Source organism: Mizuhopecten yessoensis, unplaced genomic scaffold (genome assembly GCF_002113885.1).
Source record: "Mizuhopecten yessoensis strain PY_sf001 unplaced genomic scaffold, ASM211388v2 scaffold9651, whole genome shotgun sequence".
Taxonomy (NCBI): domain Eukaryota; kingdom Metazoa; phylum Mollusca; class Bivalvia; order Pectinida; family Pectinidae; genus Mizuhopecten; species Mizuhopecten yessoensis.
Genome location: NW_018408154.1, coordinates 983,127 through 997,318, shown reverse-complemented (window position 1 = coordinate 997,318; position 14,192 = coordinate 983,127). Strand labels below are relative to the sequence as shown.

Sequence of the window (14,192 nt, the reverse complement as noted above, 5' to 3'; positions counted from 1 at the left end):
TGTGTCTCCCTAGGCACTCGTCCCCGTATGACCCTAGCTGTTGTGTCTCCCTAGGCACTCGTCCTCGTATGACCCTAGCTGTTGTGTCTCCCTAGGCACTCGTCCTCGTATGACACTGGCTGCTGTGTCTCCCTTGGCACTCGTCCTCGTATGACCCTAGCTGTTGTGTCTCCCTAGGCACTCGTCCTCGAATGACACTGGCTGTTGTGAGGACGTTAAACCACAAACAAACGAAAACAACCACAACCACTGTAGGCTTTCTCACTTCGGACTCATTGGATAAACTTGATAGGAACTTGTTTAATACCCAGTAGTGGGTAGCACCCTTCAAGTTATTTCATTGGTCATTCTTTTCAGTGTGACGTCACATAACACTTTCATTGTGACGTCGTGATCGATGGCAATGGGTTCTTTAATTAAGAAATTCTGTATTCTCAATTTTTCTTCTTCAAAATCATGATATTGCTGAGGTGACCTGAATAATTAAATAATTTACGACATTTTATTCACAACTTGCCCAAGTATGGTCCAAATATTGTCAATAAACATCGTATTTCAAACTACATCATTCAATTAAAGGTGTGATGAAACGCCAAAAAACATTTCAAGCTAAACATATGATATTTGTTGGACCTATTTGCCATAGCTTGAGCTTATTGTGGCCCCAACACCAGATCACTTTGGACGTGTATTTATAAACCCATCCTCTAAATTTCAGGGATAACGCTCTCTTACGTTGATCTCTACACCCCTGGAATATGTCCTCACGAAAAACGGCTCTGTGTGTAAATAAAAAAAATCGTGCGAAAGCATAACGGTAAAATCGACTGGCATTAAAGTTGAGTGTCACTCCTTTGTAATCTTTAAATAACATGTACCTGTATTAGCTTTGCGATTGGTCGGATGTTTATACCTGAAATAAATCAAATTGCTAACGTTGTGGCTTCAATTCTGTTATGACATATTCCAAGGGTGCTGAGAACGTGGATGGGCGTTACCGCTGGAATTTCGAGGATGCCATCAATTGTTTTGCGTTCAAACCAATGTTCTTGTTTACAACGTGTGACATGGTCAAAAAATAAAGTGTTAACATTGGCAACAATATTCGGCTTTAAATCTGTTTAAAGTTCTTCCAAATTATAGATAAAATGTGAAATTGTATTAATTTATCACTGGAACAAATAAAAAAAATGGGCTAGGGCACAGATTTTGAATTAGAGCCTGAGAATGGTTTAATGCTGAGACCATAGAAAACTCGGGATAGATTTTCCATTCTCTGTGCTATTCAATGAAATTGATTTACTCAGGAACAGAGCTAACATGTACATGTATGTTGTACTCAATTATTTTTCTTGTACTTATAGAATTACGTAGTATTAAAACATGTTGAGCAGTCAATGACAAAGACAATAACTGCCACGTAAATAACGAAAATCTAGGCAAATATTTACGAAACCGTTCTTGCGCTTAAGTATGGATTCAGTACTCAAACTGACTTTCTTGTAACTCGCTTAAATCGTGTAACACATGTATATAGTCCCAAATTCTTCCAATCCGTGGATATTTTCATTGATTTAAAGCAGAAACAAGAAGTTTGGCTTGAGCACAGAATATATGAGAGAACGGTTTCATGAATACGAACCCTAGGTCTGGGCCCATTTTCATGAAACCGTTCTCATGCTCAAGAATGCATTTTGTGCTCAATACTTATTCTTGTTCTCCAGTTATAATTAATGATATTTTAATATCTTTTGTCAATTTTGTCTATAAATAAGCAAAACATACTGAAAGTACTTAAATCCGACAACTGTATTCAATGTTTACATATGACTTTTTGATCGTTTGACATGATTTCAGCGAGTGACAAGTTGGTTTGAGGACAAAATCCATCTGTGACCATGAGAAGGGTTTCATGAATACGGACCCTGTCCTATTCAACTCCTACATTATATGGACATATAACACTTCTCTACTGTATGTTTTATATACATGATATAAATCTCTGATGGACTCACCTATATACAAAACATGTCGGATCATCAGGTAAACACGATAAGTACCCTCGAACAGAAATAACGAAAAGAGACCGAATAATCACCGGAAGTACTTCCACAGAAAGCTATCCACAGTTCCGAGGTAGCATGCATAATATTCCGACCATACGATCTGATAGATGATTATTCTATCACTAATTCATTGTATTAATGATCTTTCGAAGTATATCTAAAAGACATAATAACAACCCATTATTTTGCGTGGCTCAAGGTAAAATCACTTCGGGATTCAGGTATGACGCTGACGAAACTCAGTGCATTAGCTATATTTAGTCTGATTGGATAGTTTCCAATCCAGTGTCAACTGGTTGTTTGATATATGTTTATAACATAGTATGTGCCAATATAAAGTAAGTAACTGTATCTAGACGTGAAATAGGACGTATATATCATAGGCGCTGAAAAATAATACGGCGACCTCCATAACATTGGTCTTAAAGCAGTTTTAGCGTGGTAGGAGTACCGACTTCATAATCATATCAGTGACACAGTGAAGACTTATCATTGATACAAGACACTTAGTTTTCACTTGTCCTTGTAAAGTGTGATCTTCTTTGTGGGTTTATATCTTTAAGTAACCTGAAAAAAATGTCAGGAATCATGACCATAATTTTAAATCGATGATAAGTCATATTTAAAGAACCCTAATGAGGCACATGGATCGAAAGTTATAATTCGAATATATTGAACTCGTGCTAGTTATCAAAATGACATATATCTTAATAAGAAGAGTCTACAATGTGGTCTTGAATTGATGTTGTTTTTTTTGAAAAATAGTCATAGACAGTATAACGTATCTCTTATGTTACCAAACTCAATGCTATGGAACGACACATCTTCTGAACCTATTTAAATTAGGCCTATATGTAAAATTTGACAACCTCATATTTTCTACAGTTAGTTAGAATTACTTCATTTTCCTAATATATATATCATAACAATTATAACAATGAACATAACAATTTACAAGGAAAACTTTGTTTCTCATATTAATGATATATTAATTATATATACATATCTAGGTTATACAGACCGGAGTTACTAGCTGTGGAGAAACATACGGGATAAAAAGCGCCATCAAGTTAAAACATATACCAACATTTGTACCAGTATGAAATATCTGTTAAAGCCATGTAACTACAGATGCATTAAATTGTTATTTCTTTATTTTCTCTAGTTTGAAAAGTTATAAGAACATATACAAGTTAATTAATTGTCAATTCATAAGTAAATAGACTAACGTTTAAAACAATATGAAACATATCAAGGCATTGTTTGTCTTGCGATACATTTTATAAAATGTTTGATGATTGAGATTTGAGTATTCGATAAAAAAAATATATATAGAAATCCATGAGGACAAACTCGGGCCTTGTCTACTGTCCGGACCAGACACACTTCGTGCAAGAACAGTTATGGATGATACTTAAAAGGGAGGTAATCTAAGTCGAAAACAACACGAAGTGGAACTATAACTGATAAACTGGTATCGTTTACTTATCATAAACCAAGCTAGATTTGATATTTGTCATTTTAAATGACAAACTTCAATTTCAACCCATCTAAATCTTCTATCTGAATTCCTATGATAGATTTGACTTATCAAGGGGTTAAAAATGATAACTATACTATCTTTTAAAAGGCCTGTAGGACATTTAAATTTGTTTCAAGTAACCAGTGCAGTTATGGAAAATGGAGTTAAAGCTGAAACGTCAATACAAACGACACGAAGGCGACATGCTGGAAATGTTAAAAAAAATCGAACCCCAAGAAGTTCCACAAACTATTTAAAAGCAAATCAAGCCAATGGGCAAATTCAAGTTTATCAAACGAAGATTTCTATACTTATTTTAAAAATCTAACAATGAGTAATAATAGTGATGTAGATGACAGCGAACCTAATATCGACGAGGCCATCTACGATGAATTAGACAAAGATTTTGATAAAGATGAAATATCAAAAGTCATAAACAATCTAAAAAACAACAAAAGTTGCAGTGAGGACTTAATAATCAATGACATTTTTATTAAAGGAAAAGATATTTTGTTGCCTTGTATGGAAAAATTGTTCAATGTGATTTTTAAGTCTGGGCATGGTGCAAAGCTTGTATTGTTTCAATTCACAAAATGGGCAACTTAAATGACACCAACAATTATCGTGGCATTTCCTTAGTTGTTTTGGAAAAGTTTTTACGGGCGTTTTAAATACCAGAATATTAAATTGGGAAAAAAGTATGGTATTCTAACTGACGCACAGTTTGGTTTCAGACCTGGAATGTCAACCACTGACGCCATTATTGTTTTAACAACCCTTATAAATAAGTCCCTAAAACAGAAAAAGCGTTTGTACTGCTGTTTTGTAGACTTTTGATTTTGTTAATAGTAGCAAGTTATGGTGTAAAATGATCAATTGTGGTATCAGAGGTAAGTTCCTTCAAATTTTGATTGACCTATATAATAATGTTAAATCATGTGTAAAGTATAATGGAGTCCTAAGTGATAGTTTTTGCAACAAGATTGGACTTTTACAGGGCGAAGTACTGTCACCAGTTTTATTTTCCTTATATGTTAATGATTTTGAGATCAATTTCATAAAAGACAATTGTCCAAGTGTAGAACTGCAACTTATAAACCTATTTTTGATCATGTATGCAGATGACATGGTGCTGCTATCAGAAACACCAGAAGGTCTCCCATCTATATGCTGGACTCCCTACAGGATTATTGTAACACATGGGATCTGGTAGTCAACATATCTAAAACCAAAATATTTGTTTTTAGAAATGGTAGTAACTTACGAAATAATGAAACGTGGTCTTATAAAGATACAAACATTGATATCGTGGATGAATTCAAATATCTAGGTATGCTTTTTCATTATAATGGAAAATTTCTTAAAACTCAGAAGCATGTGGCTGATCAACGAAGAAAGGCACTGTTCGCCTTAGCATCTTCGTTACGCAATTATTGTATTAATATTGAAACTCAGTGTACTATTTTTGACTCTTAAGTAAAAGTATTTTGTGTTATGCCTCAGAAATCTGGGGATTTCACAAAGCACCTGATGTAAATAGAGTTCATTTAAATTTTTGTAAAAAAAATCTGGGAGTCAGACAATGCACTAATAATGATCTGGTTTATTGTGAACTTGGTAGATACCCCCATATAGTCCAAAGGAAACTGAAGATTTTTAAATACTGGTTAAAAGTGAAATATAGCGATAACTGTATATTAAAAGCTTGCTATGACGAGCGTATAAGTGGTAATGATGACTGGTTAATTAATATTAGGCAAGAATTAGCTAGTATGGGTTTGGAGTATATCTTTGAGGAAAACTTACCTATTAATATTGCGGCAAAGATTATAGAACAAAGATTGCTCGATGTTTCACGACAAAGTATGTTAACAAATATTTCAAATTCTTCAAAGGGGTATTTATATCAACACCTGATAGACAATGTCGACTTACAGTTTTATTTGCGTAAGCCAATCCAATCAAAATTCCAGCGTCAAATTACTCGCTATAGACTGTCCTCTCACAGTTTAAATATTGAGGTCGGGAGGCGGAATAATATAAACCGTCATAATCGACTGTGTACTAGATGTAATTTAGGCGACATTGAAGATGAGTTTCATTTTATTCTCAAATGTCCATTTTATGAAAATTTAATGTTAAAGTACATAAAGAAATATTATCGTTTAAGTCCGAGTGTGTTTAAGCTAACTCAACTATTAAGTACAAATAGTGTAAAGGAACTTTTTAATCTTGGAAAATATTTACATTTGGCAACAAGTGTACGTAAAGAGTCACTCTCCTCTTAACATATGTCCATATGTTATTCCGTATTGTATTGTATAACATGTTGTACTTATCTTGTAATATATGTATTATACTCACGAGTCAGTTGACTCGAGGTTAATAAAATAATAATCGAGCTTTTTGTGATGTTTACTTTAAAACCAGTGTTCGTGAAATATTGCATGAAATGTATACGAGGCTCGCCGTACACCTGTGTAGTGAGTACGAACAGTGTGTTATCTTTGCTGTTCAGCACACACGCCCCACACCAGTGCATACGTCACTATACCTGTGTGTTGATGTCGTTATCTGTGGACGGTTATAATACTGGGGTAGCCATGATGGAGGACGAGTCCCTGTACCTGGCCTGTATACCCGTCGTATAGCGCATACCTGACCGGACGATTGACGTATCTGGACGGACGATGGACCTGCCTGGACGGACGATGGCCCTACCTGGCCGGATACTAAGCGGATGTTTACCTGTACTTGTTCTACAGTTGTGTTTACTGTGGGGTTTGTATTTACTACATTGATCTTTACCTTCGGTATACAAACAGTAACAGGAATGTACGTAGGCCTAAAACTCTCAACAACATTTTCACGGGGATCTTAGTTTATAGAAAAAGACAGTAAGCAGTAAGATAAAACTCAATGTGTCAAACTAGGTCGTTTAAGACTACGAGATACCCGTGTGTGAGTGTAGGTGTACACTCCTTCAGTTCTGGTAAACCACACGTCGTGAACAGTATGTGTATATATGTACAGGAAACGTGGTAATTAATTATTTATAGTAGGGATATAAAGCCAATTGTAGCTTTTTTCTGGGATATGTCACTAAGCACGCCCAGGAGCACAGATTTCTAACAAATATATGATGTGTATGTACACACATATATATATATATAGTAATAAAAATGTAATGACAATAGAGTATATATACATATATGCTTTTGTGTGTCGCCCACCACTGGGACCGAAGCATTTCTAAGTATGTATTTTTGGACCAATCCTGATGTGTAAAGATTAATATTAGATCTGTTGAACGTTTAAAAATGCCGCTCTCTCAATGACGATCTTTTATAGCATCAGTTGTGTGTAGGGGGGCGAGTATTTTTAACAAGTGTTGATCGAAACCTAAATCTTGAAATTATGACCATTATTAGACAAGGAAATTTTAAACCCTGGGCTTCATATATTTTTTTCATTGGGGGGCGGGGGGGGGGGGGGGGAAACAAAAATTACCATTCACTGTTAGTCAGACCATATGTATTTTTTCTGTTATATTTTCAGTTCTTTTAGAAATACGGTCGCTCGCTCGGGTTACCTATAACATACGTTTTTCTTGCCTAAACGACACAGCTGCTTGTAGTGGTCGTGTTCCCCTTTACGTAGCATAGGCTGTATGTAGTGGTCGTGTTCCCCTTTACGTAGTATAGGCTGTATGTTGTGGTCGTGTTCCCCTTTACGTAGTATAGGCTGTATGTTGTGGTCAGGTTCCCCTTTACGTAGTATAGGCTTATGTTGTGGTCGTGTTCCCCTTTACCTAGTATAGGCTGTATGTTGTGGTCGTGTTCCCCTTTACGTAGTATAGGCGGTATGTTGTGGTCGTGTTCCCCTTTACGTAGTATAGGCGGTATGTTGTGGTCGTGTTCCCCTTTACGTAGGATAGGCTGTATGTTGTGGTCGTGTTCCCCTTTACGTAGTATAGGCTGTGTGTTGTGGTCGAGTTCCCCTTTACCTAGTATAGGCTGTATGTTGTGGTCGTGTTCCCCTTTACGTAGTATAGGCTGCATGCTGGTAACAACAGACCGAGCGTTATTGATCGTATGTTAGTATAGTTCCTACACAGGTAGTGTTAATTATCGCTATCGACCACAAAACATATGTGCCCGTCAGCTACCAGGACGTATACGTCTAAATAGTTTCACGTACATTAAGTGAGTCACTCAACAAACCAATTGTATTGTTTGTCGACAACTTCTTCAAAGATTTGATTGGGATGGGCATTTTCAGTTATTATCACGTGTGGCAGTGTAATCATCGACAGTGTCAACCGGGTGTTACCGGATAAAACAAATCGCTAGTGTCACCAGATTACACTAATCAGTAGTGTCACTAGATTACACTAATCGTTAGTGTCACCAGATTACACTAATCAGTAGTGGTACTAGATTACACTAATCATTAGTGTCACTAGATGACAACAATCAGTAGTGTCACCAGATTACAACAGTCAGTAGTGTCACTAGATTACACTAATCAGTAGTGTCACTAGATTACACTAATCAGTACTGTCACCAGATTACACTAATCACTGGTGTCACCAGATTACACTAGTCACTAGTGTCACTATATTACACTAATCAGTACTGTCACTAGATTACAGCAGTCAGTGGTGTCACTAGATTACACTAGTCAGTAGTGTCACCAAATTACACTAATCAGTCCTTTCACTAGATTACAACAGTCAGTAGTGTCACCAGATTACACTAATTAGTAGTGTCACTAGATTACACTAATCAGTAGTGTCACTATATTACACTAATCAGTAGTGTCACTAGATTACACTAGTCAGTAGTGTCACCAAATTACACTAGTCACTAGTGTCACCAGATAACACTAATCACTAGTGTCACTAGATTACACTAATCAGTAGGGTCACCAAATTACACTAGTCAGTCCTTTCACTATATTACACTAATCAGTAGTGTCACTAGATTACACTAATCAGTAGTGTCACCAGATTACACTAGTCACTAGTGTCACCAGATAACACTAATAACTAGTGTCACTAGATTACACTAATCAGTAGGGTCACCAAATTACACTAGTCAGTCCTTTCACTAGATTACACTAATTAGTAGTGTCACTAGATTACACTAATCACTAGTGTCACCAGACTACACTTATAAGTAGTGTCACAAGATAACACTAATAAGTACTGTCACTAGATTACACTAATCACTAGTGTCACCAGATTACAACAATCAGTAGTGTCACCAGATTACAATAATCACTTGTGTCACCAGACTACACTTATAAGAAGTGTCACAAGATAACACTAATAAGTACTGTCACTAGATTACACTAATCACTAGTGTCACTAGATTACACTAATCAGTAGTGTCACCAGATAACACTAATAAGTCGTGTCACTAGATTACACTAATCACTAGTGTCACTAGATTACACTAATAAGTAGTGTCACCAGATTACATTTATCGCTAGAGTAACCAGATTACACTAAATGTGTCACCAGATTACACTTACACTGTCGCCACGTAAGAGTTAACGGTTTGCAATAATTATTATTTTTGGCATCACTCGCAGCTGTTACAATATAAAAAAAGGTGATTGGAAAGGGGCCTGAGCTATCACCTGCTTCCAGTGATAAGGGCTAATTTGTTTTAGTCCAGGGTCGGGGAAGCTGAGAGTATTTCATGTTATCATTGTTTGTAGCATTATATTGTAGTCACAAAAAATCAATAGGTAAATAAAAAATATATATAGCTAAAGTGTTTTTTGTATGAATGATATTTTACAATTGATTCAATAAAATTGATAAATTAAAATTAAATTAAACAACTATAACCTGTCAGTTTGTATATTATCTTGAAATATCAAATTTCAATCTAAAGATATCACCGTCAGTATCATTTTTTTGTTTAAATTGCATAGTTTTCCTCGGGAGGCAACTGGGCCACCCTCATTCCCATCCCCATCCCCCATCCCCTATCCCCTATCCCCAACCTCTCCTCCCCCTACATGTTCAGTCTACATATAATATTTGTACTGTTGACAGGCCTGGTTTTTTTTTGTACTTTATGTATTGTCAGGTCCGGGGGTCGAGGCGGAGTGCATGTTCCGCATATACTATTATATGATTTGTACCGTTGGCGGGCCCGGGGATGAAGGTTGAGTGTAAAGTACGTCTAAACTATAATATTATTTTTACGTTATGCGTTAACAGGCCCCGGGGTCGAGGCCGAGTGCATGTTCTGCCTATACTGTTACTAGTATATATATATATATATGATTTGTACCGTTGGCAGGCCCGGGGGTTGAGGCAGAGTGTATGTTCCGCCTATACTATCATATTATTTGTACTTCATGCGTTGGCAGGCCCTGGGGTCGAGGCGGAATGCATGGTTCGCGTGTATTACAATCTCAGCTCTCCGACACCCAGTTATGTGGAGCAGACTTGTGCCGTAGCCTGCTGTGGTCACTACCCAAATGTGTATTGCTGCGACCAATGTGATTCAACGTTCCGGAACGCGGACGGACAACTGTAAGTACTACCGACCAACATCTGTCAGCAGAGTGTACGGACGAACGATGTTGGTACCCATATACCTAAGTTCAATGTCTCCGGATAAAACTTATCTGACTCTTTTTTTTCTGTACAAATTACCAATATTTTTCTCTAAATTGTTAAAAAAAACACCTTCGTGTGAACGCTTGCTTGAATGTTCGTCCCTCTTTTATCTTCACTTGGTAGTCCTTGGGATTTAATATCAGGTTCTGAAAACCTACAAATAATAAAACTGAAAAATTGTAATTTGCCAATATCGGGGTTACTAAGTGTTATATTCCTTGTTAACGGGATCTGCGCAGGTTTCTGTCGTGCAGTTCGCAATGTATTCAAGATTTCTTTAAGCTCGATATTTATTTGCATATTGCATACACTTAGAAGAGAAATAATCGACATGAATTTAAAATTCATTGTTTGCTACGCATTCTCTCTGTAGAGGTTTACAAAACTATAGAGATAGGTGGTGTACGTCATCTTCATCGAAGCACCTGGTGTTATATGATGGCGGTATACGTTTGTTTGGTTGCAGAGGTAGTGGTGCCGTGACCGGGATTGTACTCGGCGTCCTCATTGGACTCGTTACGTTGTTTGTAATATTTGTGTACGTATACGGACGATGGAGACGGGACAAGGATCCCGTGGGTCGGGCCATGTACCGTCTGTACAGGATGTCCACCAGTAAGTTATTATATCATTGCGTGATACCCACACAAGTGATCCTCAAATACAACGAAACAGCGACATCTCAACACACGTCTGACGCCGTTTTCATTCATGCGCTGGTCAACTTATCCGAAATTATGTAGAAATAAAACGGCAACAAACATCCGAAATGGAGTTACTTCCCCTTTGACCGTGAATGATGTAAAACATAGCTTTGACAAGCATACATATACATAAAAGTAGTGCTTTCTGTTGTCTTATGGTTTATAGTTTAAAGTATATATACTATTTCTGAAAATGTTACAGTTATATTTCTCAGAGCTCGGGAATACGACCTCTGTGACCTGGTTGTGGAGTTTAAGTAATGCATTTAGTAGATTACTTGTGAGTATTAACTAGCCGGCACACCACAGGCAACATCAATATATCTACAATGTATAATGGATATCCAGTTGACATCAGGGCCCGTATTCATGGATTCGTTCTCATGCTCAAGCATGGATTTTGTGTTCAAAACAACTTTCTTGTAACTCACTTAAATCATGTCAAACGATCAAAAAGTCAAATATGAATACCGAAAACAGTATTTGGCTTAAATTTTCTTCAATTTCTTTTCCAATAATTGACAAAATAAAACGTCATTACTTATTTACAAACGGAACAATAAATTCGGCTTGAGCACAAAATCTATGCTTGAGCATGAGAAGGGTTTCTAACAACGGGCCCAGTATTTTGTAAATGTTATAACATGCCAATAATTCGCCTTCATTCTTCTCCAGGACGCCGTCGTCGCCCCAAACCCCAGGCGGGACAAAACGGTCAGACTTCTAATGACGGTCCCTCCACCATTACAATGTCAAACGGAGGAACACAAAATCGAGGATTCAGCGAGGGGCCGGGGAGCAACCCCCGGTCCAGACGCCGCAGCCCAGGGACTGCGGAAACACCTATGCACAAGGAGCAATTGGCCAAACCTCCGAGACCTGGTCAGCGTGATCCTAGAAAGACCGGCAGCGCTCCTGCCCATTCAGTAGAGGGCCCAGTAAAAGCGGATCAGACATCCAAGTATGGACAACTCAATCCTCCCCAAGTTCAAAGTTACCAAGGGCAACGCTCCACAGTCGAACTGACCGCTCCTCCAGCAATTGAATTAGATAGTCGTAAACTGGAAAAACAGTCTTATAACAATTACAGTAATCTTCCTATTGATGGAAACGCTCAAAGACATGAACCAGAAAAAAGGCAAAACATTCATCAACATAAAACCCATTCTGACGAAATAAAACCGTACTCAGGTCATAGTGATAAACCATATCAGGCCTTAGGTAAACGACAAGATGAGCACCCTTATACAGTTCCCAAAGGTCTCAACGCACGTGACAGATACAATATGCCTAGGGACAATGGGGAGAAACAAAAACTCAACTCAGAATCGAGGCTAGGTCCACCATCCCGACCCCACCAACACAATGGGGAGAACAAAACGTCCTATTCTCCAGACGGACGTGCGCTACATCCCCCTGATAGAAATGCTTCATATCAACCTGACAGTCAGACACCACATCACCCAAACAGAGATATGTCACAGCCCCTTCATCCGTCTGACAGAAATACCTCATATCCATCCGATAGACATACATCACATCCGCCTGACAAGCAAACATCACACCCAGTTGGGAAAACAAACAGAGATACGTCAAACTGGAGAGATCCTCCTCCTTCTTACCCCTCAAAAAACGAGGGCAGGGGCGGCCCGGGATATGCACCTTACTCCTCTACTCCAGGGAGGGGCGCCCCTTCCCGGCAGCCGGAGTATAAAGATACACCAATCAGACAAGGGGAACGTGATTATCGCCAAAAGAATGATAATCGTGGCGTGTATTTAGGTAATCCTGACGGTTCAAGACAGTCGCAGATATGAGGTGTCTACGGCATCGTAGAGAACAAATCTGTAAAATAGCGATCCCCGCAAAACGTCTCTGTGTAGGGTTCCACACAAACTGGCGTCGATCGCCAGACGTCACTCTTGTGCTGACAGCACGTGCCATATCGGAGAAGTGTATGTTGTGTTTGTTGGCGGATCATTCCGTTACGTTTTAGGACGGCTAGACGGACACCTAGTGTGTGTCACTTATCATCTCTGGTTGGACGGAGTGCAGGCTAACAGCCAACTTATCTCTAAGGTTGACTGTGAGTTGTAGAAGGAGTCGAAAGGACGTAAAAACAACATTGACATTTTAAAGAATCAATCAATCAATCAAATCGTGTATTCCTCTGTTAAGAGATTAACAAAAGGAAAGAGTTATTTACATCAAATTAATTTGAACGTGATGAGTCTATACCATTATTTTGATACAGTTCTTCCTCGAATGCATGAGTAAATTAATTTTACTTTTGTTGGCACACTGGTACAGTATATATTAAAAGTCAAGGTGGATTATCATTTGATAAGAACACATGAGCAGCACTTCTGATAAATTTGGCACTGTCCAAGAAGAATTCCTGGTATTTGCCCATGCAGTAAGGTCCTATACACACTTATCTTACTCCAATGCTTTAGGCTAAATATAGAAATTGGTAATCTTATTTCATCGCTATAGGTTGATATAAGATGTAATATTACTCCATTTTTTGTCTACAGATGTTTAGTTTTTGGGTTCAAATAGCGTCAGAAAACGTAATTCAAACTCAAAAGTCGGCGTTTTGTTTACGTTTTTAGAAAATGGCGCGTGCGACGACTATGCATTCTGTTTTGGACTATAGGAATAAATTCACCCTATAGAAATACTTGTCTTCATATAAATTCCAAAGGTCATCATAAAATATTAATATGCTGACAAAAATATTCAGTTGAAGTATAAGATACTGCAAAATTCAAGCTTTGATCCGGGTCCTTACATTCGCAAAACCGGAACCGCTGAAAGGTGACTTCAGAGCGTTCTCAAGATATTTCATGCGCGCCCCGAGTGCTAATTGTTTTTGTGAGAACACCCATCGATATTCTTTCTTTGATACAACCATAAATGAATGAATGAGTACATTGATGGTTTGGTGATCCGATTTGAGTACCTTCACCTTAGGTTATATTAAGTGATAATTTTACTCCATCGCTCTATGTTAAATATGAGATGTGATAAACGTACTCAATCGCTACGAGTAAATGTAAGATAATCTTACTTCATCAATAAAGGTAAATGAGAGATAATCTCACTTCCTCGCTATATTTTAATTAATAGAACCCATTGCTACATGGATGAAATGTGAATGTGCCATATATTACTATCATATGAGTCTTTAGATTTTATTTTTATATAGATAATAAAACAAGTTTTAACAGATTATAATGTTTGTTTTATCCAGC

General features: G+C 37.6%; 2 protein-coding genes across 2 annotated transcripts; one reads left to right on the top strand and one right to left on the bottom strand.

The window, feature by feature from the left end:
- The first annotated feature begins 5,995 nt into the window (after positions 1–5,995).
- On the top strand, positions 5,996–14,170 carry LOC110458559. The gene is made up of 4 exons (XM_021510313.1): positions 5,996–6,369; positions 9,979–10,144; positions 10,698–10,846; positions 11,611–14,170. The coding sequence occupies exons 1-4, from the start codon at positions 6,279–6,281 to the stop codon at positions 12,750–12,752; spliced, it is 1,548 nt and encodes a 515-aa protein (XP_021365988.1). The 5' UTR covers positions 5,996–6,278; the 3' UTR covers positions 12,753–14,170.
- LOC110458560 (cardiomyopathy-associated protein 5-like) lies at positions 7,084–9,385 on the bottom strand. The gene is made up of 2 exons (XM_021510315.1): positions 7,377–9,385; positions 7,084–7,338 (listed from the first exon to the last, which is right to left on the bottom strand). The coding sequence occupies exons 1-2, from the start codon at positions 7,647–7,649 to the stop codon at positions 7,177–7,179; spliced, it is 435 nt and encodes a 144-aa protein (XP_021365990.1). The 5' UTR covers positions 7,650–9,385; the 3' UTR covers positions 7,084–7,176.
- Positions 14,171–14,192: the final 22 nt, after the last annotated feature.